At 37.8% G+C, this 25,738-nt stretch overlaps 4 protein-coding genes across 5 annotated transcripts in view; 3 read left to right on the forward strand and 1 right to left on the reverse strand.

Moving 5' to 3' along the window:
* Nucleotides 1-2,339, reverse strand: part of LOC134646790 (sodium- and chloride-dependent GABA transporter 2-like) — a 25,068-nt gene extending 22,729 nt beyond the window's left edge. The window contains exons 1-5 of the mRNA XM_063500725.1: nt 2,234-2,339; nt 1,816-2,016; nt 1,522-1,656; nt 1,075-1,215; nt 852-966 (exon numbers count right to left, since the gene is read on the reverse strand). Coding sequence (XP_063356795.1) covers nt 852-966; nt 1,075-1,215; nt 1,522-1,656; nt 1,816-2,005 — 581 coding nt within the window. The 5' untranslated portion in view covers nt 2,006-2,016; nt 2,234-2,339. The remainder of the gene's footprint in view (nt 1-851; nt 967-1,074; nt 1,216-1,521; nt 1,657-1,815; nt 2,017-2,233) is intronic.
* A 2,029-nt stretch (nt 2,340-4,368) lies between these two features.
* On the forward strand, nt 4,369-12,726 carry LOC134615722 (protein mono-ADP-ribosyltransferase PARP11-like). Of its 2 annotated transcripts, none has more exons than XM_063460327.1 (8): nt 4,369-4,552; nt 4,808-4,932; nt 5,491-5,611; nt 5,795-5,870; nt 6,205-6,277; nt 7,897-8,024; nt 9,987-10,134; nt 10,219-12,726. In XM_063460327.1, exons 1-8 carry the CDS (start codon nt 4,507-4,509, stop codon nt 10,519-10,521), a joined length of 1,020 nt encoding a protein of 339 aa, XP_063316397.1. In that variant the 5' UTR covers nt 4,369-4,506; the 3' UTR covers nt 10,522-12,726. The 2 variants fall into 2 exon arrangements, with proteins under 2 accessions (XP_063316397.1, XP_063316396.1); XM_063460326.1 differs by having other exon boundaries at nt 9,983-10,134; nt 10,219-12,725.
* Nucleotides 12,727-12,862: 136 nt separating this feature from the next.
* On the forward strand, nt 12,863-14,586 carry LOC134615902 (protein mono-ADP-ribosyltransferase PARP11-like). Its single transcript, XM_063460584.1, has 7 exons — nt 12,863-13,068; nt 13,158-13,272; nt 13,357-13,426; nt 13,552-13,615; nt 13,741-13,874; nt 13,954-14,105; nt 14,211-14,586. The coding sequence occupies exons 1-7, from the start codon at nt 12,973-12,975 to the stop codon at nt 14,507-14,509; spliced, it is 930 nt and encodes a 309-aa protein (XP_063316654.1). The 5' UTR covers nt 12,863-12,972; the 3' UTR covers nt 14,510-14,586.
* Nucleotides 14,587-17,411: 2,825 nt separating this feature from the next.
* LOC134615906 (protein mono-ADP-ribosyltransferase PARP11-like) lies at nt 17,412-19,812 on the forward strand. The gene is made up of 6 exons (XM_065469513.1): nt 17,412-17,504; nt 17,599-17,639; nt 18,788-18,845; nt 18,971-19,104; nt 19,183-19,331; nt 19,438-19,812. Exons 1-6 carry the CDS (start codon nt 17,412-17,414, stop codon nt 19,734-19,736), a joined length of 774 nt encoding a protein of 257 aa, XP_065325585.1. The 3' UTR covers nt 19,737-19,812.
* The last annotated feature ends 5,926 nt before the right edge of the window (nt 19,813-25,738 follow it).

Below are 25,738 nucleotides of genomic sequence, written 5' to 3' on the forward strand. Positions count from 1 at the left end.
CACATAAATGTCCAATCAATGAGGATAATAGGAATATCCAAAGCAGTGCTTATAATAATGTAGAGAAGACATTGCATTAAATATACCTTAAATGTGGCACCTTTCAAACATTTGACATTAAACTAAAGCTTGACAAGTCCTTCAGATTTATTGGGTTGCTTTTCACCCTCATATTATCCTTATATTATCCCAAGGTAGGAGTAAGTAAGCATTTCCTACCCTGAAAAACATTTACAGTACATCTGGAAGGTGCTTCACTTGTCCTTCATTTAATTAAGTTACAGCCTTATTCCAAAATGAATTCATTTTTTTTTTCACCTTAAAGTTCTAAACACAATACCCCATAATGGCAAAGTGAAAGTAGTTTGCTTGTAATTCTTGCAAATTTGTTAAAAACTTTTTTTTAATGCCATGACATTTAAAAGAAATTAGCCATTTTTACCTTTTTTGGACCGTGGAGCAGTGAAGATAGACAGGACAGTGAGGAGAGAGAGAGGAAGACTTGCAACAAAGGGCTGCAGGTTGTTTTGATAAATTTGTAAGAATTTCAAGCAAATGTTTTTTATTTTGTTATTATGGGGTGTCGTGTGTAGCATTTCGATGTAAAACATGACTTTAATCCTTTTTGGAATAAGGCTTTAACATAACAAAATGTGGAGCAAGTGCCATGAATGCTTTCCAGATGTTACTGTAAAGCATGGGTGCGTTTCAGAGATGCTATTGTGCTGTTTAATCCCATGATTACTATTAACCTTTTCATAGTCAGACTCTTTTCAAGTCCACATGATAAATTTTCAGCGAAGTAGACAATGTGAGGACAGTTAATTTGTACAACTCAAACTGTAACTTACTAAGTTGTATTCTCATAGTAGTCCATTGAGGTGACGTTGTGTAAGAATGACCAGTTGGACCCAGCCTGAAACAGCTGGGGGTTTGCAAAGATGCTCATGCGACTGTGGCACGAGTCTAAGCGATTAAAGAAAGAGGGATAAAAGTGAGAATGTTAGCTGTTTTCTCTTGGGGAAAAAAATCAGTGCTTATCAAATACAGATGTGTTTAAGCAAGCATTCTTACCAGAGTTCCACCAGTTGTCACATGTAGACCAGGGCAGGGGACTTTTGAAGGAGTTTATTAGGTAGAAGATAGCCCATGCCAAAACAATAATGTAGTATATGTTCAGATAGATCACAATCACTTGGGATGCAAACCCCACCCCTAGAGGACAAGTGACATTTCAGACAGTTAAAGGACATCTTTGGCTGCTGTCTTCTTTTCTTTTATGACAAGAAGACAGAAACATTATATAAAAGCAATTCCCATCACCATGCACGGTCAATAAATCCTCTGTTTTATGTAATTAAGTTAGATAACAGCTTAGTCAGCTACTGGATCTGAAGCTTGGAAATATAGACTCATATGTGACTTTCTTTACTGCTAATTGCTACACTATTGTTTTTGCAATTTCCATGAAGAAAGCACTGTCAGAAATATGCAGTTTCTTAATGTGAGCCTTATTTTTACCCTGAAACATGGGACATATTTTCCTCCAGGCAGTCACCCCACCCTCACTGGTGTACTGTCCCAGCGCTGTCTCCAAGAAAAACACGGGGATGCCACAGAAGAAGAGGAACACGCAGTAGGGGATGAGGAAGACACCTAAAATTATAGACACAAACTATTTCATCTGCAAGTGGTTTTCTTTTTTTTGTTTGTTTTTTGTTTCGTTCTTTGTTTTTTAATGAAGGCGCTCCTAATCCTTATCTATTAGTTGAATGTTTCCATCAGAAAAACTCTCCCACAAACCCAACCTCTCACCTCCTCCGTTCTTGAAGCACAGGTAGGGGAACCGCCAAACATTTCCGAGGCCAATTATTTCACCAGCCATAGAGAGTATGAACTCCATGTTGTTGGCCCATTTTTCCCTCGACAGAGCCCCTTCCTCAGGAGCCTGTTTTTCTGCCTCAGAGTCTGCAGCAGGAACATTCCCGGTTGTTTCCTCAGTCATGGTCTTTCTGTCTTTTGTACAGCATTTAAATAAATATCATGGCATACCTGTTATATTCTCCCCCAGCTCTTTCTTGCATGCATGCAATTATAGATCATGAGCGTTGTAATTTAACTGATGAGCCTCACATTCGCCCTAATAACGCTTACTAAAGAGATAAAGGCACAAAAAATAGCATTTAATTTTTTCCTCCAGTTTCTCATCGAGATTTGAATTGATGCAGCTTACCAGTGAGCTTGCAGCGAGCGCCACGGTGAAATTCCTCGACTGTATGAGCGAAGTTTGCAGGAAAGTTTCATTCTGTTGAGGGGCGTGTCCTGAAGGACAAGTAGCCACACGCGCTCTGGATGTGCTATACCATCCCTACGAAAATGCTCGTGGATTTTACTCAACAAGCGGCGTAATGTCATACACATGCACACAAAGGCCATCTCAGTTCAGTGTGTTATGCGCAAGTAATTGCAGAAATTGCACTTATTGTCGTCAGATGGAATAAAATTATGCACGATTATGTATTATCGTAGAATAATAGCGTATGTAAGCTATGTATGTTTGGACCCTAACTTCTAGACGCCTTAACTAATCTGGATGCTACTATATAAACTGCCTAGGGTACCATATCAATAATAATAATAATAATAATAATGGATTGCATTTATATAGCGCTTTTCGAGACCCTCAAAGCGCTTTACAATTCCACTATTCATTCACTCTCACATTCACACACTGGTGGAGGCAAGCTACAGTTATAGCCACAGCTGCCCTGGGACAGACTGACAGAAGTGAGGCTGCCATATCGCGCCATCGGCCCCTCTGGCCATCACCAGTAGGTGAAGTGTCTTGCCCAGGGACACAACGACCGAAACTGTCCGAGCACCGGGCTCGAACCGGTGTGCCAAAAAGTGATTGTCTGCCAAAAAGTGATTTCCGGTATTTGCCAAAAACTGATTGCTCGTATTTAAACTGCTATAAATAACTTGTTGGGCTATAACATGTGAAACATATGTCAAATGCATCCCTCATGGATGACATAAAGTCATCTTGAGCCACAAACAACATTCGTGTAACAAGGTAGAAGCCGCAATCAGTTTTTGGCAGTGACTTTTATATAACCTTTATTTATGCAGTTAAAAAAAAATCTCATTAACATTAAAATGTCTTTTGTAAGAGTAAGCTGGCCAACAGGACAGCAGGAATGGCAGCAAATATTACAATAGTTCAGTAAAAATATTTTAAGTGGGGATAAAGGACCGGATTGGTTACAATGTAAGTACAATAACACAGAGTTATAAAGACACTTGAAAAACAGATAATTTTTGAATTCTATATATAATCCCTTTGTAAACCCTGTTCACCGAAGTCTATTTACCAACATACGTAAAGATATTACACATAAAAAATACACAGAAACACTGGAAATCACTTTTTGGCAGGCAATCACTTTTTGGCACAACACCTACAACCGATTACAAGACGAACTGCCAACTCTTGAGCCACATCGACACAGCTTTTAGGAATTAAATTTATAACATGCTAATTTTTCATATATATATATATATATATATATATATATATGTTTAGTAGCTGGTCTGCACGTTGTTGTCTGTGTTATCGTCTGTACATAACTGCTAATCAAACAGTGACGTTAATAATGCCGGACTTTTTTCTCCTACAATGAATATGCAGCTTGAGTAGAAGAAAAATAAGAAATATATGTATGTATTATTCATTCCTCTGGTTTTTGTGAACAGTTTCCTTTGTCATCTGTGCCATCTACACAGTGATGTGTAATACACAAAATACATGTCAGCGTTTTAATAGGCTACATGAGCTAAGCGAACAAGCACCACAGTCCGAAATGATAACAACGGTGCTAATGTTTGAAAAGTATTAATTCTAAATTGGTTCTGTAGTGTCGTACGAGACAATCAAGTGCCAAAAAATAATGTTTTGATGGTTTGAGTGTACATGGCAAAAATGATAATTGCCGTCATTATTTAGCTTACCTAATACTCGATTTATTTGTTTTATTGACTGCACTGAAAAACAAATAAGTCAAAAATGACAGGTTGAGATAATTATTACCCCTGATTTTTAGATTATTACAGCGACGTTTCGATTTTATTTTATTTTATTTTTATTATTATTTTTAGGGAGTGGGGGTAATGACTTCAGTAAGTAAGTTTCCATACATTCCTCTTATTTTATTTATTTATTTGTTTGTTTATTTATTTATTTTTACCGCGTGTGTAACTTTAAAAGACCTGAGCCGTATCACATTGCACAGTATTGCACCGGTAGTGCGCCTGTCAGGACAAACTCCGGGAAACAGTCTCCCGATTGTAGGGAGGAGTTACATGACGTCTACGCTTTGACGTGGAGTGTATGACGAACGGGGAAATAAAAGTAAACAACGCCTAGGATAACGAAAATGGTTTTTGGCGTTAGTCCCCCAAGCTTAGACGGAACCTGTGATTTTTCTGAGGCTTTGTTGATCATGTATGAAGGCTTTGTTTTCCGATAAGGACAGAGGCAGGCTGAAAACTGGTAAGACACCAGTAGAGTCGAGATGAGTCGGGTGCGGCATCCGCTAATGATAGCTTAGTTCAACATGGCAGTTTCCTGTATTGTATGAAATTGTTTACAGGATGTAATGCTCTCACGACCGTTGCTAAAAACAAGTCCTCAACGTCAGGACTGTCTGACGACCAAAACACCACCTTAGGCCCTCCCCCATACTTTCTTGTATTTTAGTTGCTATTTGCCTAAGTGTGTTGGCGTGTTTTCACTTATTAATTTCAGATTTAGCTATGTTAGCCATCAGATCGTCAGAGGAGGAGTCCACTGAGATTGAGGAGATGGACACCTCAGAGCCCAACTGGTGCTGGTTCTACTTGGCTGAGTGTGGAGTGTGGCATATGTTTGAGGTAGTTCACATGATACCACAACTTTATACACAATAGCAGACTTTGTAACTGGCTTTACTCTGTATGCCCAGCATATCGCCCCTCCTTTGGTCGTATTTTGCCAGACTCTGCAGGTTTTTATTCCCCCTTTTAGCTCATCATCAATACATTTATAGGAAAAAAACAAACAAACAAAAAACATTGCCTTGGGTTGATTATAGGGAGGCACAATAATGGCCATCATGTGCCACTGCTTAGGTTATGTGTTAAACTGCAATTAAAAGGAATTTAACGATGCGATCAAAAGAATCAAAAATCCATGAACACATTTAAAATGTGTTTTTCTGGTTTATCAGTTTCTGACAGCGAGTTACACTCAGATGTCTTATTTATCCCACCAGTAGCTCAAACCTCCAAATATATATGTATCGATTTACAAGACAAGCTTTAAGTCAAACCAAGAATTGATGTTTTTTCAGATAAATTTTAATCCTTTGACCTAAATAAAGAAGCAACTCTCTTAACTAACTGTTAATTAACTGGTTAACTCCTTTTTTTCCCCTTTTATTTCCCTGTCAGATTGATCCCAGTGCAGCCTGCTCTGTAACCAGCGCTCAGATTGAGCAGTGCTACAACAGGAACCAGCGTGGTGTGATGGAGTTTTACACAGCCAAGTACACATACAGACTGGACTTCTCAGGTGCAAACTCATGAGTTAATTAAAGTAATTCTAAAGGTACTTTACCCAGGCTGAGAGTGTTAAAGCTTTTTTAAAGGAAATCACGTCGCATCAGTTCTATTGAGGATGAGTCAGTTTTTCTGTTGTTTATTTTGTTAAAGAAATTGCACATGAACACCTAATTGTCATTAAATCCCCAAACAGTTATGCGACAGATAAATGTAACAACAGGAAAGCAACGGCCGATCAAACGCTCCCTCCACTCTGCAACTGGATTTAGGTAAGATTTGATGGTTTGAGTGTACATCCAGAGAGCCTTTTTATATTTTGGTTTTATTTACTTGCTATCATGGAAAAGTTATGTTAAAGGGGTTTAAGAAGACCATGTATTAAATGGAAGTTCAGGGGTCAAGCATCTCTTGTCCTTAAAATCCTGGAAATGAAAGTAACAAAAGAAAAGAGAACAATTGCCTTTTACCCCCCTTTTTTTCTTTTTTCTTTTTTTTTTGCAAGCATTGAATTATTTTTGTGTCTGAGCATAAAGCAAATACATCCATTCTCATTCTGATGCAGTGATTTGTTTACTGACTCTTCTCCTTTGCTGATCCTCTCAGGTTTATTTGTGATAATCTCGCTTTGCCTGTTCCCTGTCACTGGGAGAGAATAAACACAGATGAGCCCTATCAGGTGAGTACAGAAGTACGGAAACGCATCTTATTGTTCCACTTAGCTTGGTTCACACATTTTTAGTATTGAGACAATACCTTTATGTTCTTTTGATTTCTGATGTAAAAATAGTGGCAAACATGGAATAAAAGGTTATGCAGTTGCTACAGAAGCACTGAGACTCCTACACTTAGTTATGCTTTATTTTCAAAAATCAAAGACATGGACTTGGGGTTCTTACAGAAACAGTGCAGACTGGTCAAAACATTTAGACAGGTGTGCATGTAATTGTATGTGGTAGTGCTGGGCGATATGGAAAAAATATTTATCACGATATGAATTATTTTATATCACGATAACGATATATATCACGATATACCACCTGACCTGTGGTCATCTGGAAAGTATGCAGTCTTTAAACAGCGAGTGGAGAGGGTGCAGTCTTTGTTTTGAATTACTGTAAAGCATGTCGCAAATCCGGGTGCACGTAAAGCAGCACCATGTTGCAAAACCACAAGACAGAGTTTCTTTGCGAAAAATATCATTTTTTAATACTTTATTTTCTCTTGTTAAGAGTATGTATAGTGAGAAGACAACACTAATATATTTGCACAGGCTATTTAACCCTTTAAGACCTACCATAGAACCAAGTCCGCCAGAGCTTATCTTTACATTTATTTATTTTGAGTGTCTTCTTAGTTTTATTTTTGAGACACACAATTTTTTATATACTACAAGAAAAATAAAAATAAATAAATGCAAATTTGCAAAAACACAGCATGTGCATCAAAATAAACTATTTACAACAGTGTAATTTGACTTCTAAGCATCCCAGAAACGATACAGAAGAACATAAAGTCAAACATGACTTTTAAAAACACCAACATAGGCTTTGAAGCTAAAAAACTACATTTTCCGCGAAAATGACGTCACTTCCGGTTTCGGGCAGGTAATGGCGGACATGCGAGAGTTCGCGCTGACTTATATACAAACTAGGAAGTGTTATGAACAGCTGATTGGATCGGCAAAGCCTGTTTCTGGAATATTATGTTTTTGTTGCTGCAAGTCTGGAATATTATGTTTTTGTTGCTGGAAGTGCTTTTTATGCAATTTTTGCAAAGCTATATGTGGAAGAAAAGCTAATGGAATAAGATGTAAGTACAACCCCTACGGTTTCATATGCAAAAAAACCATTATTGCGCTACCTTACGTGGTTACAGTTCTACAGGGATTTAAAAATAGTTAGGCAAAACGGAGTGTGCCTGCTCCGACCGGTTGTAAAGGGTTAATGATATATTTTATGTAATAATTTGTAAAATTCGGGCTAGAAACGATAGAAACGATAGAAGACAAATGGCACGATAGACACTTTTCTATCGTCCACACGATATATATCGTCCACACGATATATATCGTCATATCGCCCAGCACTAGTATGTGGTGTTTTGTCAGTCCAGAAGTTCCCAACTTTGTTCAGTCTGAGGTCAAACATTTGCAAATGAGAGAGAAAAAGAGGGAAAAAATAAATATACACACACACACACACACATATATATATATATATATATATATATATATACATACATATAAACAACCTGCAGAAAAAGGTAGAGCTATGTGAGTGTTTCTTGCCTTTGCAGCTCATCCAGCTTGGCAGAGACACATATGAATTTAAAGAAGTAGCCAGACTGTATGAAAGAACAATGGATCATCCAATTAAATCCATCCAGAGGATCCAGAACCTGGATTTATGGGAGTTCTTCTGCAGGTAGAATATTATTTTCTACATTTTTGTGAGGGAAATTTTTTCCTTGTATGTACTGCCTTAATTATACTTGATTGCACTCCATAAGTGACAGTGGGAGAAATGTAAATTCTAGTTTTCCCAAATTTCCATTAAAGATGCTGGCTTTTTTCTTAGCATAAATTAAAGAATTGAACTGAATTCCATGAATCCACCCCTTTCAGCTGATGTCTTTTTCAAGCTCGTCTCCTGTGCACAATGTGCACTTGTGCTATTTCTAGATCGCTTCGTGGAAATTTCCAGTATGCATCTGTAATTCACACTGGATCACCTGCACTGTGTCAAAAAGGCATCTCTTCAACTTGAATGTAATGTAATTTTCATTTTATAAAGGAAAACAAAGTCTTTTGAATAGGGCAAAGGAAGTAAAACTCCTGCTTTTACAGTGCTGGCTGTGTGGGCGTGCAGTGGCATGTTGGCAACCGCTACAGTTCAGGGTGTGTGTGCCAAATTTTTTCTCAAAAATGTCCCAGAAATGTAATGCCAGTTTGACCCCGTGGGACGAATTCACAATGCACTTGTAAGTTTACGTGGTTGAACAAATTAATTCACTAAAAGGCGTCGCTTTATACATATACCTCCAAAAACGCTTTGTGATTGGGAGGTTTCTGAGCTGGCTGCTCATTCCGGCCTTCTGAAAAGGCAGAGGACTCTTTTTTTTCTTTTTTTTTTGTTCTTTGTTTGATAATAACCATTCAGCTGAACCAGAAACGTATCCACTTCAAAGCCCGCGTTTGTACATATTTCCTATAAATTGTTAGATTAAACTTAGCTGTATTCCCCACGAGGTGAACATAATGCAAGGTGACTGGGTCAGAAACAAAAGCTGTTTTCAGTTTTTTTCACTTGCTAACACATCCTAACATGTCAACACACAATAAATTACTGTACTGTTGTTATTATAATTGTTCTTATTGTAAACATATATTTATTTAATTTTGTATTCATAAACATCCAACACTTTAAACACCTTAAACATATGGCAGTAAGAAAGCACTAAGAACACAAGACATTCCAAAAACAAATTAAAAAAATAATTAAAATAATAATAATATTAATAATACTAAAGGAAATTAAAAACAATATAAAATAAAATACAAAAAAAAGTACAGGATAGTCTATACTGTATACATTCCCAAATTTAGTTGCATATTTTCATTACTTTACTCTTTCTCCAGTTCCTCAACGTCCCCAGTCTTTAATAGCTCCAGAAAAATCAAAAAAATTTGATGATCTTTTCCTAACCACATAGGTCAGTTTCTATTATTGTTCTCATATTGTTATTGTTTTAATGGTACTTATATTGCGCCTTCCTGCTTAAAATAGTACTTAAAGCACTTTCTATTACAAGTGTCGTTCACCCATTCACACATACATTCATACACTGCTTTTATCTATACCTAAGCCCTTTCTCACATTCACACTGCGACAGATGTATCAGGGTCAACTCGGGGTTCGGTGTCTTGCCTGAAGATAATTCAGCATGCAAACTGTAGGAGTCGAGGATAAACCAACTGGCCTTCCAAGTCGGTAGACAATGCGCTCTACCACCTGAGCCACAAGTGCTAGAGACTAGGGGCACTGGTGCAAGGTATTCAACTTCACAGCTGACAGTCCACAGCCATTTCCAAACTGTTTAATGCGTTTGAATTTAGTTGAAGTTTGCTTTCTGCACTGTGTACAAGTGGTCCAAGCAGGCCTTCCAGGAAATGATCTAAAAATAGCAGCAGTACTGGAAGTGATATAGAGGTGCACAGGGTGAAAATCCTGAATTGCATAGATGGGGCAAAATTTAAATTGGGTATGATTTTTGCTCTTCATGGGAAAAGTTGCTGAACTTTTCACTGATCAAACTTTGTACAGTCATGCAGTATCAAAGTCATTATTTGTTTTATGTTGTCATTCCTTGGTGCTCCTCTAAGGAAGAAAACACAGTTGCGAAAAGTCAAGCGAACACTGGATATTGAGGAGCGAATGCTGTTTCATGGCACGGGACACAGCAATATACAGGCTATATGTACATTTAACTTTGACTGGCGGCTCACAGGAAGCCATGGCGATGTCTATGGCAAAGGTAGATCTTTTATGTTGTATCATGAAAGACTTTGCTACTCTCCTTTTGTCCAGTTTTAACATTGCGCTCTTGTCTTTCCTGCAGGGAGCTACTTTGCCCGCGATGCCAAATACTCCAGTAAATTCTGTCACACCACAGGGAAACACAACACCACCTTACAGAGACATGGACTCGCACCACCGATATTTGCGAGTGAGCCGCCTTATAAGACCATGTTCCTGGCCAGAGTGCTTGTTGGAGAATACACAGTTGGTCATCCAATGTACTGCAGACCACCCTCTAAGGATGCCAGTTTCACCAACTTCTATGACAGTTGTGTGGATGATATGGCCAATCCAAAGATCTATGTCATTTTTGACAGTAATCAGATTTATCCAGAGTATCTGATTGAGTTCTACTGATGCCTAAGAAAATGATACCAACTTTTTTTTTTTAATAAAGGCTGGAAAAGCTAGGATATGAAATTAGATGACAGGATAATTGATTTCCATGACTGAATGGAGCATGGGTCATCTAAGTGCCTTTGAAGAAGTTGGTAAGACAGTAAGGACTTTGTGTCAAATTGTATACTGTACAGCATACATAATTGGACCCAGAAGTTAGAACGTTTCCATGACTTTAAAAAATGCTAACCGAAGACAGTCTTTGTGCTGTTTTTATCTTTAATCCTAAGTCTATGCTTGCTTACTGAATATGTGTGCACATTTGCTTAGATAAAATAAGAGTGGTGCTTGCAGCCTGTAGATCATAGGCAATATCCGACCACCGGCTCCATCACTCCCTCTACTTCCACAGTGCCATACATATGCTTCTTTATAAATCCAAGAACATGCTCTGCTCACTCATTTTGCATCATGTTCTGAAAATCTGTGTCTAGTAGTACCATGTATTATATAAGCATGGATTTTTGTTCATGTTTTTGTCATAAAAACGCTCCTACCTCTGCATTTTTTTTATCTTGCACTTTTCCGCCCTTTCCATGAAAGGTTTTGTAATTGTGTCATATTGACATAAACATGTGAAATGTGTGATGTCGTCCCCGAGCAATTCGTTTCTGTGCATCATTTCTGACCGCTGAATTTCATTGGGGTTTTCAACCAAGTTCGTCTGTCCATCCGTTTTCTAAATTATTTTGGGTCTGTCACATTCATAACAGAGAAGCAATCAATCATTCATACTCACATCCACATGTATGGCCAAACTAGGATCACAAATTAGCCTAAGATATATGATACATTGCCAAAAGTATTCACCCAGCAGTGCAGATATTGAATTAAGGCGTTCCAATCACTTTCATGGCTACAGGTGTGTAAAATCCAGCACCTAGGCATGCAGACTGCTTCTACAAACATTGTGAAAGAATGGGTCAATCTCAGGAGATCAGTGAATTCCAGTGTGGTACTGTGATAGGATGCCACGTTTGCAACAAATCCAGTCATGAAATTTTCTCATTACCAAATGTTCCATAGTCAACTGTTATTGGTAACAAAATTGCAGCAACTGGTAACAACAGCAACTTAGCCACAAAGTCTTAGGCCACATAAAATCCCACAGCAGATTAAGCTGATGCTGAGGTGCATAGTGCCGCAGAGGTTGTCAACTTTTTGCAGAGTTGATCACCACAGACCTCCAAACTTCATGGCCTTCAGATTGGCTCAGAAACTCAGCATAGAGAGCTTCATGGAGTGGATTTCCATGGCCGAGCTGCTGCGGTGGTTGCCAGGAGAACGGTACTTGTCTGACCTCACTGTGCCAAGTGTAAAGTTTGTTTGAGGAGGAATGATGCTGTGGGGTTGTTTTTCAGGAGTTGGTTCGGCCCCTTAGTTCCAGTGAAAGGAACTCATAATGCTTCAGCATACCAAGCCAAGACATTTTGAACAATGTCATTCTCCCAACTTTGTGTGAACAGTTTGGGGATGGCCCCTTCCTGTTCCAACATGGCTGTGCAGCAGTGCACAAAGAAAGGTCCATAAAGACATGAATGAGGGAGTGTGGTGTAGAAGAATGTGACTGGCCTGCACTGAGTCCTGACTTCAGCCTGATAGAACACCTTTGAAATGAATTAGAGCAGAGACTGTGAGCCAGGCCTTCCCGCCACTTCCTTGCCACAAAGGCACAGGGACGCCCCAGGCAGGATAAACCCTATTGCTGTGAGGTGATACCACTGCATCACCGTGTTGCCTCCAATGAAGTTAATTTTTAAAATTGTAACAATTCAACATTGAATTTAATTTCCAAGTCATCTGGGTTTGATGTTAAAACCTGAATAACGCAGGTTTATTTTTGCACTTTGTATAATTTTAAAACAAAAAAAAGCAACAAAAAAAAGTGCTCAGCACACTTGTTGTACTGCAATGTAAAATTATTTTTCTGTGTGCATTTGTTCAATTAATTGTATGACCATGTTTGTATGTGTTTTCGACCTGCACAAGGTGATGCCACAAGGTGGTGCACTTGTGGTACTTTTGAGTTTATTTATATTAAATGTATGGGGGGAAACATCTTACAGCTATGCGTGTGTTAAGCTATACTTGTCTGTAATTTGCATGTCACAATTAATAAATTTTTCAATTTAAACACATAAAATAATTATTGTAGACCATCTTTCAGGTTAGAAGACTGAAAACAAATTATATTGTGCATGTAATGTCACATGATCTACTTTGCCTTCTAGGGCTATGTAGAAGGTGTGTCTATGAATGAGGTTTGAATCGTGAGGAGTCAGAAACACCAGTAGTTTAGTAGTAGTTAAGTCATAGAGAGGAAGCAGGTTAATTTTTCAGCTTTTTCTGTGATATAATCAGTTACATTTCTGACAACAAGAAACAGCAACAAAAAATGTTGGAAAATACAGAAGTGGAATACATGGATACAGCTGACACCCCTTGGTGCTGGTATTACCTGGCCGACTGTGGACAGTGGCACCAGTTTGAGGTAATTTGTGTATTTCTTTAGATCACACTATCTGTTTCCATACTGTCAAGTAAAGCTTATGTTTCTAGTTTCTTGTCCCTTTTCTGTAGGATGACCCCGATCTCCCCTTTAGCAGCGAGGCTGTTGAAAATTTTTACCTGAAAAACTCCAAGGCTGTTTTAAACATATCTTCTTTCAGTTACAAGGGCAAGATTGATTTCTCTGGTAATTTTTGTGCATTTTCATGCTCACAGTCTTCATTCACATATTAAGAACTTGGCTCAGATTAATACATGTGTTTCTGTGCAGCGATGCTACTGACAGACCTCACCGCAGGGAGGCAAAAAAGAATCAGGAGAAGCTACAACACTGAAAAAAGGTTAAAAAAAAATGTATATTCTCAATTGTAACAGCAGTGAGGTTTACAAGTTAGTGTCAGTATAGTTTCTATCAAAATGAAAGTGAAAGTTTCAGCACAATGGAAACTTAACTCTCCTCCTGTAGGTGTTCCTGTTTCAGCCTTGCTCCTGTTTTCTGGGAATCGTTTGATCCCGAATGTCCATATCAGGTGACAAAAATGTTGCTTAATGTCCAAAATCCATACAGCTAGAGCACAAATATACAATACAGTTAGAAGCATAGATTAAAATGGCAGATATTTCAGGAATAACTGGTTTCTGATACTTTTTAAAGTTAATCCCTCTGAGTGAACACTCCCCCGAGTATCAGACAGTGGAACATTATGTAAAGACCGATGGGCTGTTGAGCAAAACCATTCTGTCAATCTACAGGATACAGAATTTGGATCTTTGGGAATTATATTGCAGGTAAGTTAAGTTTTACACTATGTCTTTTGTGAATAATTTCCATTCTTTGTTACCAATTTTTTTTCTATTTGCATCAAAGGAAAAAGAAGCAGCTAATGAGGATTCGAGGCATCAAAGAAATTCAAGAGAGACGACTCTTTCATGGGACTGATATCAAAAATGTGGATTACATTTGCAAGTATAACTTTGATGTACGGTTAGCTGGACAACATGGCAGCATATTTGGCAAAGGTAAGTTCATTGTTTTGATAATTGTGCAAAAATGAATTTCTAACTCTTCACCATTTCTTCTCTCTTTTTTCTTCTCAGCTGATCTAAGTTTCTTTTTTTACGTAGGAATTTATTTTGCCAAACATGCAACATATGCCGACAGATACAGTAAGAGCAGCTCGAAACCACTGCCGGTTTATGGTGAGAAAACACAACATGTACACTCTGGAGAAACTAAAATTATATTTTTGGCTCGGGTGGTAATTGGAAAGCCAATTGCTGGACAATCTGATTTCCGAAAACCCGATGATGGGAGTCCTGAAAACTTGCATGACAGCTGTGTTGATGATGTCTCTCATCCTAATATTTTTGTCATTTTTGATCCAAATCAAATATATCCGGAGTATGTGATTCAGTACAGCTGAGCGCAACATGTGCAAGATCAACATGGCTACCTCAAACAGTACATTTCAAGCACAACTCCTGATGGCTTTGATGAAGTTTTTACAGCATTTTGACAACATTTTTAACATTTCTTTTGACAAATTTGCAGTAAACTAGGTCGTTCTCAGCAAGACAATCTGTCAGCAAAGTTATCTTTACATTTCATTACTTTGGATCAGAAGTACCAATAAAATGAGTTTACTTACCAGGTGCTACTGCTTAGTATTAGAATAGTTGAATATAATACTTGTGGTCATGTAATGTAGATTCCCATCTAATTTATTTCTATTTAATTTAGTGATAATATAGCTTCATAAATAAATAAAAACGTCAGCAGAACCAAATCAAAGTCTACATGTGTGTTTATTCCTGTTCTAATGTTTATGTTTGTATTTGTGCTAGACATAACATTCGCAAGCATTTTAAAATAACATGTGCGAGGTTAAGGAAATTAAATTCTAAGCTCATGTAGCTTATTGTTGTTCATCTGTTTTACATATATGTGGGGAAAAAAAGCTTTTATAGGGCTCTGTGCAGGATGTGGAAAAACAACATATGATTCAGTTACTTTAGAAGCATCTTTAGCAGCAATAACCTGAAGTAATAATTTTCTGTTTGATTCCGTCAGTCTTTCACATAAGAAATTGAAATTGTGAAGAGATTTTGACCTACTCTTCTTTACAGAGTTGCTTCACTTTTGAGGTTTGTGGGCAGTTATTTATGTTCAGCTCTCTTAAGGTCACGACACAGTATTTCATTCACGCTGAGTTCTGGTCTTTCACTAGACCACTGGAAAACCTTTTCTTTTTTTTTCAGCCATTCTGTTGTAGATTTGGTTTGGCTTGGGATTGTAGTGTTGCACTTACCCAATGTTGGCCAGGCTTTAGTTGGCGGACAGATGGCCTCACATTTCACTCTAGTACACTTTGGTATACAGACTGCATACCAAAGGCTGACTGCAAGGCTCCCATATACTGTAGCTACAAAATAAGCCCAAATCATCACCCCTCCCCCTCCATGCTTAACAGTTAGTACGAGGTGTTTGTACTGATATGTTTTCACCAGCCCCCCTGTCGCCCTGAATTGGATAAGCTGAAGTGGATGGATGGATGGATGGGTGTTTTCAACAAATATTGCTGTGCGATATTGCTAAACATCTCCATTTCGGTCTCATCTGTTCAAAGGACTTTGTTACAGAGGTCTTGTGGCTTGTTCAGAAAAAACCTCCAAACAAACCATACTGTTCAGTCTTTTTCTAAATGTACTCTCATGTAATTATCAGTGTTGGGCAAGTTACTTTGAAAAAGTAATTAATTATAGTTACTGGTTACTTCTTCAAAAACGTAACTGAGTTAGTAACTGAGTTACAATATTCTAAAAGTAATTAATTACTTGAAAAGTAACTATTGCGTTACTTTAAAAAAAATTTTTAACCCTCTGGGGTCCAGGGTATAATTGGCCATTTTTCACTACTTTTGATGTTTCCTCTACATTTCACCATTAAAAACTATTTACTTTGCCTTGTTTGGTATCGTTGTTTTCAGCACAACCTCACGTGTTTGAATTTACAGTTATGCTTTCATTTTGACATACTGTATTAACAAAATTGATCTAAAATCAGACAAAAAACATAAATTCCAAGTAGAAAAGGTTTTTTACTGTAACAACCACAAACATGTTTATTTAATCATATTTCATAATTTTAAATGCAAATATAAATTGCCAAAATGATATGCACAACTTTTGCAAACAAAGTTATTTGCAGCCATTTACCTTTTACCCTTTTTTAAATAACCATTTCAAACTATTTACAGAACAATCAGGTGTTCTGCATTCAATAAGATGCCGCACAAATTATTTGTACCACTCCAAAAAAATAATTTCTATCCACTATAAAGGAGAACATCACAGCCTCTTAATGCTTCAGCATACCAAGACATTTTGAACAATGACATGCTCCCAACTTTCTGTGAACAGTCTGGGGATGGCCCCTTCCTGTTCCAACATGACTGTGCACCAGTGCACAAAGAAAGGTCCATAAAAACATAGATGAGAGAGTGTGGTGTAGAAGAATGTGACTGGCCTGCACTGAGTCCTGACTTCAGCCTGATAGAACACCTTTGGAATGAATTAGAGCAGAGACTGTGAGCCAGGCCTTCCTGCCGCATCTTAGCCCCAAAGGCACAGGGACGCCCCAGGCAGGATAAACCCTATTGCTGTGAGGTGATACCACTGCATCACCGTGTTGCCTCCAATGAAGTTAATTTTTAAAATTGTAACAATTCAACATTGAATTTAATTTCCAAGTCATCTGGGTTTGATGTTAAAACCCGAATAACACAGGATTATTTTTGCACTTTGTGTAATTAAAAAAAAAAAAGTGCTCAGCACTCTTGTTGTACTGTAATGTAAAATTATTTTTCTGTGTGCATTTGTTCAATTAATTGTATGACCATGTTTGTATGTGTTTTCAACCTGCACAAGGTGATGCCACAAGGTGGTGCACTTGTGGTACTTTTGAGTTTATTTATATTAAATGTATGGGGGGGAAACATCTTACAGCTATGAGTGTGTTAAGCTATTCATGTCTGTAATTTGCAAGTCACAATTAATAAAGTTTTCAATTTAAACACATAAAATAATTATTGCAGACCATCTTTCAGGCTAGAAGACTGATAACTAATTATACTGTGCATACAGTGTCATGTGATCTACTTTGCTTTCTAGGGCTATGTAGAAGGTGTGTCTATGAATGAGGTTTGAGTCACGAGGAGTCAGAAACACCAGTAGTTAAGTCATAGAGAGGAAGCAGGTTACTTTTTCAGCCTTTTCTTGATATAATCAGTTACATTTCTGACAACAAGAAACAACAACAAAAAAAAAATGGGGGAAAATACAGATGAGGATATGGATACATCTGACACCCCTTGCTGGTGGTATTACCTGGCCGACTGTGGACAGTGGCACCAGTTTGAGGTAACTTGTGTATTTCTTTAGACCACACTACCTGGTTATGTACTGTCAAATAAAGTAAAGCTTACTTTTCTACTTTCTTGTCCCTTTTCTGTAGGATGACCACAATCTCACCTTTAGCAGTGAGGATGTTGACACGTTTTACCTGAAAAACTCCAAGGCTGTTTTAAACATATCTTCTTCTTCAGGATTGATTTCTCTGGTAATTTTGCACATTTTCATGCTCACAGTCTTCATTCACACATTAAGAACTTGGCTCAGATTAATACACGTGTTTCTGTGTAGAAATGCTACTGACAGACCTCACCACAACGAGGCAAAAAAGAATCAAGAGGAGCTCACGGGCACGTCACTGCAACCCCCCCTGGCTTCTGCTCCGCGGCTGCTGAGTGATCCCTCATCTGGGACTCTCCTCAGCTCTTTCTGGGATAGTGGCGCGGCTGCCCCTCTGTTGGTCTTCCTTGGTCTCTTGTGTTCTGGGGGCCTTTGGATGTCTGGAGTCTTGATCTCCTCCATACCTGCTTCATGCCCTGGAGGTCGGGGCAGTGGCCCCCCACACCCTCTAGCAGATCATTACATGAAGGAACCTTTTAAAAACAAGCGCGTTCATGCTCACAGGTGTACACACGGGTGATCACACACACAAATTACACCCTTTTTGGCTCCTACCTCAAAGCACACTGTGCGCTGTCGATCTCACGTGCTGCACAATAATGTTTAATATTTAGTATTTACTGTCATATTCTCATATATCATTGTGATCTTGTTTATTACTCTCGTTTTCTTCTGCTTGCTTTCTTTTTTCTTTCTCAACAGGTGATCCAGGTGATCGATATATGTATTTTTTGTCTGCTTATTCTGTTGGTTTTTGTTTTTTGCCCTTTTTCCCCGTCCCTCTTCTCAGGTTTTTTTCTTTCCCTCTTTCTTTCTCCACATTCTCTCCTCCAGTCAAGTCTGTCCCGTATTCAGCAAGTGAAAATAAAATAAACAATAAAAAGTTGAATCAAATGGACCATTACGGCAAGGCTGGGATGGTCCATTTGGTAAAGTAAATCCGTTGGGCATCTTTCTTCGCCTTTAGACAATAATTCTGATGGCAAAAGAACCAAACGGGACAGGTTAAAAAAAAAAAAAAGAATCAAGAGGAGCTGCAACACTGAAAAAGGTAAAATTTTTATATTCTCAAAAGTAACAGCAGTGAGGTTTACAAGTTAGTGTCAGTATGGTTTCTATCAAAATGAAAGTGAAAGTTTCAGCACAATGGAAACTTAACTCTCCTCCCGCAGGTGTTCCTGTTTCAGCCTCCCTTCCTGGGAATCATTTGATCCCGAATCGCCATACCAGGTGACAAAAATGTTGCTTAATGTCCAAAATATCTACAGCTAGAGCACAAATATACAATACAGTTAGAAGCATAGATTAAAACCGCAGATATTTCAGCAATAACTGGTTTCTGATACTTTTTAAAGTTAATCCCTCTGAGTGAACACTCCCCCGAGTATCAGACAGTGGAACATTATGTAAAGACCGATGGGCTGTTGGGCAAAACCATTCTGTCAATCTACAGGATACAGAATTTGGATCTTTGGGAATTATATTGCAGGTAAGTTAAGTTTTACACTATGTTTTTTGTTAATAATTTCTTTTCTTTATTACCATTATTTTTCTATTTGCATCAAAGGAAAAAGAAACAGCTGATGAGGATTCAAGGCATTAAAGAAATTCAAGAGAAACAACTCTTTCATGGGACTGATATTAAAAATGTGGATTACATTTGCAAGTATAACTTTGATGTACGGTTAGCTGGACAATATGGCACATATGGCAAAGGTAAGTTCATTGTTTTGATAAAGGTGCAAATCTGAATTTCTAACTCTTCACCATTTCTTCTCTCTTTTTTCTTCTCAGCTGATCTAAGTTTCTTTTTTTTACGTAGGAATTTATTTTGCCAAACATGCAACATATGCCGACGGATACAGTAAGAGCAGCTCGAAACCACTGCCAGTTTATGGTGGGAAAACACAACTTGTACACTCTGGAGAAACTAAAATTATATTTTTGGCTCGGGTGATGACTGGAAAACCAGTTGCTGGACGATTTCTTATCCAAAAACCCGATGATGGGAGTCCTGAAAACTTGCATGACAGCTGTGTTGATGATGTCTCTCATCCTAGAATTTTTGTCATTTTTGATCCAAATCAAATATATCCGGAGTATGTGATTCAGTACAGCTGAGCGCAACATGTGCAAGATCAACGTGGCTACCTCAAACAGTACATTTCAAGCATAATTCCTGATGGCTTCGATGAAGTTTTTGCAGCATTTTGACTACATTTTAAACATTTTTAGAAAAATTTGCAGTAAACTAGGTCGTTTTCAGCAAGATAATCTGTCAGCAAAGTTATCTTTACATTTCATTACTTTGGATCAGAAGTACCAATAAAATGAGTTTACTTATCAGGTGCTACTGCTTAGTATTAGAATAGTTGAATATAATACTTGTGGTCATGTAATGTAGATTCCCATCTAATTTATTTCTATTTAATTTAGTAATAATATAGCTTCATAAATAAATAAATACTCCAGCAGAACCAAATCAAAGTCTACATGTGTGTTTATTCCTGTTCTAATGTTTATGTTTGTATTTGTGCTAGACATAACATTCGCAAGCATTTTAAAATAACGTGCGAGGTTAAGGAAATTAAATTCTTATTGTTTTTCAGTTGTTTTACATATATGTGGGGAAAAAAGCTTTCATGGGGCTCTGTGCAGGATGTGGAAAAACAACATATGATTCAGTTACTTTAGAAGCACCTTTATCAGCAATAACCTGAAGTAATAATTTTCTGTTTGATTCCGTCAGTCTTTCACATAAGAAATTGAAATTGTGAAGAGATTTTGACCTACTCTTCTTTACAGAGTTGCTTCACTTTTGAGGTTTGTGGGCAGTTATTTATGTTCAGCTCTCTTAAGGTCACGACACAGTATTTCATTCACGTTGAGTTCTGGTCTTTGACTAGACCACTGGAAAACCTTCTCTTTGTTTTTTTTAGCCAGTCTATTGTAGATTTGGCTTGGCTTGGGATTGTAGTGTTGCACTTACCCAATTTTGCCCAGGCTTTAGTTGGCGGACAGATGGCCTCACATTTCACTCTAGTACACTTTGGTATACAGAGGAGTCAATGACTGCAAGGCTCCCATATACTGTAGCTACAAAATAAGCCTAAATCATCACCCCTCCCTCACCATGCTTAACAGTTAGTATGAGGTGTTTGTACTGATATGTTTTCACCAATCTCACCCTCTTCTTGTTGGGATAGACTCCAGCCCCCCTGTGGCCCTGAATTGGATAAGCTGAAGTGGATGGATGGATGGATGGGTGTTTTCAACAAATATTGCTGTGCAATATTGCTACACGTCTCCATTTTAGTCTCATCTGTTCAAAGGACATTGTTGCAGAGGTCTTGTGGCTTGTTCAGAAAAAAAACTCCAAACAAACCATACTGTTCAGTCTTTTTCTAAATGTATTGTCATGTAATTATACAAAAATGTCTCATTCTAGGAGCATTTTTATTTTACGACATCGGAAAAGTTAATCAACTATTTAGATTTTAAATATTTTCATGCTATAAACACAGTAACCTATACACAGATATTCATTTTGTGAGATTTTGCCAGCTGTGCATGTTGAGAACCAAACCTGCACAATCAATAAATATCAGAGAGAACATCTGTGCCCAACTGCCCGAGCAGTAAAACAGCATTAAGCACAAAATCTTCCTTATGTGAAAGAACTCACCATTACATGTGCTATAATATTTCTAAATTGGTACAGTTAAGGCTACGAAACGTGTGTTCATTATAGAAGTTGCTGTTTCACCACGAAACAGAAACTTCACTTGAAAACCTGTTTCACATGCTGTATATTTTTATTACCATACATGTCACAAGAAGCATTTTCCATTCACACCCAAAGCAAATACTCCCCCATGCCAACAAGAAGTCTCAATGAAATAAAATATAAACGGTCATGCCCCCACTCACTACACACACCCTCTGATGCTTTGTTAAACACGTGCTTAAAATGATTAGCTGTAGTTTACCGAAACTGCCACGAGAGGTTGCTGTTGATACAGTTTTCATTCACTCTTGGCACAGGTCAGCATCAGTTGGTCCACATTAGATGTATCAGTTTTTCTTGGCAATTTATTTGTACTATTATAAGTGGAAAGAACATTAACTGAATTATCAGATTTAGATTTACAATTTTAAGGTAACTTTTCATTTGATGGAACTTTATCCTTCAGTTCCACTGCATTGATTTGCGAAATTGGGCTACTAGTTACTTTGATGGATTTTTCAATGTAATCTAGACCTTTGGTTTCCAACATTTCTGACTTGTGCCCTCTTAAACATCTGTGAATTTCTAATAGCCACACAAAAGAGGTTACTAGAAAGAGATACCATACTGTACATCAATCACAGAGATCACATTTTATGCAGAACAAGTGTTATAATATATATTCTTTTAAACCTTCAATAAAATTTTTTACATCTTTTTTAAAATAGGTTTCTGTAATGGGTAATCTATCGGTATGTGCAAGATCTTTAATCAAAATTTTATTTTTAATGCTAAATCTTTAAATTTTCAAATTAACTATTTAATAACAGTAAACAATATTTTTATTATTATTGCATTTTTTGATGAAGATGTCAAATTACAGTTATTTGCTCACAATACTGAACAAAAAATGTGTTAGAGGTTTAATGATTTATGGCGGGAAAGCACAACTTATTGACATTATTGCAGATGTTTTTAAAAAATACTGATGAAATTCAGTTTGCTGATACACGATATAAGGAACTGCCCATGTGCCTTTCCCCTACTCCCATATGTTTGTTGCCAGCTGAAGTGGAGAAGGTCGAACCGTTTATCTGACCCTGCCTCATTTTCATACCCATAGGGTGTTTTTTTTAGTAGTTTAACAGTGTTTCCAGCTGTTGCTCCCAAAATATCTGGCAATAATCGAACCTCCCGCACACACATTCAGCCCTCATGTGTGAATCCCTTTCATCTCCTGAAACACAAACAGTTTCTTACAGTTAATTGGCGGTTGAGTGTAAAGTACAGTAAGAAGCACAGATGGCCTTGACTAAATTAGACAGGGGCCGATTCGTCAGCTGTAGAGTCAGATTTTTAATTCTAGTGTGACATAAAAAGTAAAAGAATTTTTCATTTTTTGTTGAATAACATATGGGGAAAAATTAATTTTATATTGTTTGGTAAATTTGTGTGGCTGTGCCCTGATTGGATGGACCTGTTTTCCAGAGTCAGGTCATCAGTGCTCATGAAACTATTTGACATGAATTAATTGGTCCTCTGGGTATGATGGACTCATTCAATCCAGCAGATGGTGTTTCAACACAAATGTATTTCAACACATAATAAGCACGTACTTTATTCTGTGCTGTTATTCTTCTTATTATTACATAACAAAATATGTCCTCACAGACTTACGCTAACTTGGAATGCACACTTTAAAATGTTAGAAACTAGGACTTTGAGTTCATTCAACTCAATAAGTGAGTCAAGTTTGATATCCTCTTAAATATTTACAGCTTGGTGTGCTCAGAGAGTCTGGCATGTGATTACAAAGTCTTTGATGTCTGCTTGATCAGATGATATCAACATGTTGAGTTTATGAAAAGACCAACTCTAATTAGTGGATCAGTATGTGTGCGTGTGTGTCAGTGACAGAGGGGAGAGACTGAGACTGTGGCACTATTCACTTCTAATGAAACCAAGAGTAGGTAACAGGGTTGGAGAGAAAATTACATTTCAGCTCTCAAAGACTCAACATTGTGGAGAGTCTTCATGAGATGGAGTAAATCCTGGAATGTGGTACTTGATAATTCTATTTTGGGTCTTGGATGCTCTTTAAAAAAATGAAAAAAGCTTAATTTAGCTTCATTTTATTTTATTTATCACATTGACCTTTATCAGAATGTCAGAGATGGTGCCGGAGCTACCTGAGCTGGGGCATGTCGTGGTCATGGTCATGCCATTAATAAAAAGGAGAGCTGATGCTGCCATATTGCAAGCCCTGGTCTGAGCAGCAATGATTCAGCTAGGGTCATTGCTGCTCTAGACTAAAGCTTTAAAATAAAAGTGCAGAAAATAAAACCAAAATATATTTGAGTAAAAGCAGAAATTATAATCTTAAAATCCCTGAAATACGATCCCCCACCTCCCACCACTGCAAAAGAAGAGCTCAAAAGGGCCTGGACTAATTTAGCAGCTCCTAGGTCCAAACCAGATGGAAGCTAAGTACAGCCTGGAGAGGAGACACAAACTAATTAATTCAATACAAAGGTTAAAACTAGCATTTTTAATCAAACTCATGATTAAAATTTCATATCTGGCGTGGCAGCAACAAACATACATTACAGTTATGTTAAAAGTATTGTGTTTAGTGTTGTGTGGGCCACAGAAGGTTGGTCACGCCGGTAACAGCAGGTCAGAAATGTGCAACTTCACGACAAGCATTATGTACAGAAATGTACAGAGGAAGCACAGAGTGGACACAGAGTCAATAAATATGAAGACTGAAGAGTAGAGGAGAGGTGCAGTGGGAGATCCCACAGCAGCAGGGGCCTGAAGCAGCATAACTGAGATAATGGAGGAACAACTCCAAGAGGGTGCCTGTCTCTTAAACTAGCAGTTGGTTACACAAGAGAAGACCCTGATGGCTGAACGCTATTGATATATATCTTCATTCCTAATGCTTTATGGTAATTCATGTATTCAGCTGCTGTTCATATGGCATTTTATATACCAGCATTCTGACATATAGTACTAACCTGTCACTTCTCAGAAGACTTGTGGAAGACTTCTTACACTTCACACTAGTCTTGTCATACCAGCTCTGTCTTTAATTAGTCTTGTCAGCTCTCTGTTACATGTGCAAATCTAGCCTCGGGGGCTTGGTACGTACTTTGATGCTTGAGCTAACACTCATATTTTGACTTCATTTTTTAGGGGAAAGGTTTAGTGTTCTGGACAAATGTGTTTCTATGACATTTGTTGAGGCTGGATACAATGCAAACATTGGTAATAATTGTAAATTTCTTCTTCTGGTTAGGCTGTTTAAATCAAGAGACAGCATTCAGTTTGCAACAAAGATCCGTAGCTTCACAGAAACTGCATTTATGGTTTGTGCTTTGGGGTGAAAACAAATGTTGACTCTCTAAACAACATGTTTTAGTCAGAAGTTTACATACATTTATCATTTACATGAATGTCACAGTAATTTGGGGTTTTTAATGAATTCTTTGAGCTGTTCTTTTTCCAGGGTGTACAGCTTAGATCTTTGATGACTTCAAAAAAACAAGAAGTAGGTGCAAATGTTTAGATTTATTATGGATTTTCTGTAATCCACTCAAGGTCAAAATTATACATGCAAGTTCAATAATATACAGGCATCCCCACTTATATTTAGTTAAATGCAAACTGCACCTCAACCAATTTTGGCAGACATCAACAAGGTTCTGGAAATAGTAGCTGGATATGTGACCACTCTTCTTGGTCATTTTAATTGGTTGGTTTCCTAACATAGTCCACACATTTTCAGTAGGGTTGAGTTTGGGACTTTCAAAGGCTATTCCAGAAGCTTAATGTCAGCCTGCTTTATCCATTCTATTCTACCACCACCGTGCTTGATAGTTGGTACCATATTCTCAAGTTTGAAAGCTTACCTTTAGCAAATGTGGCCAAACAGGTGAGTCTTTGTGTGGCCTTACCATAAAACATTTCTTTAGAAGGCCTTTGGCTTGTCCATGTGGGCAGCTGCACATTTCAGTCGAGCTTGAAGGTGTTGATTTTGGAGCAAGACCTTGTGTCTTGGTCAGCACAAGGTCAGTCCACAGCGATGTAAAACTCACTTCAATGTGGACAGGGACACTGGTTTTCCAGCAGTTTCCAGTTCATGGCAGGCTTTGGTTAAGATGTTCAGGAACCTCTCATCTGATGGGTGACAGTTTCTGTCTTCTTCCAGACCTTAATAAAATGGTGACACATACAAATATTCACACACAGTGGTTTAAACTGATAATCTTGGAATCTGCAGCTTATTAGAAATGGCTCCTAGAGCCATTCCCACCCTGTAAAAATCTACAAATTTCCTAGTCTTCCTTAGACTTTCTCAATGTTCTGAGTATTGGTTATTCCAATGAGTGCT

This window comes from Pelmatolapia mariae, linkage group LG17, assembly GCF_036321145.2.
Source record: "Pelmatolapia mariae isolate MD_Pm_ZW linkage group LG17, Pm_UMD_F_2, whole genome shotgun sequence".
Lineage (NCBI taxonomy): Eukaryota > Metazoa > Chordata > Actinopteri > Cichliformes > Cichlidae > Pelmatolapia > Pelmatolapia mariae.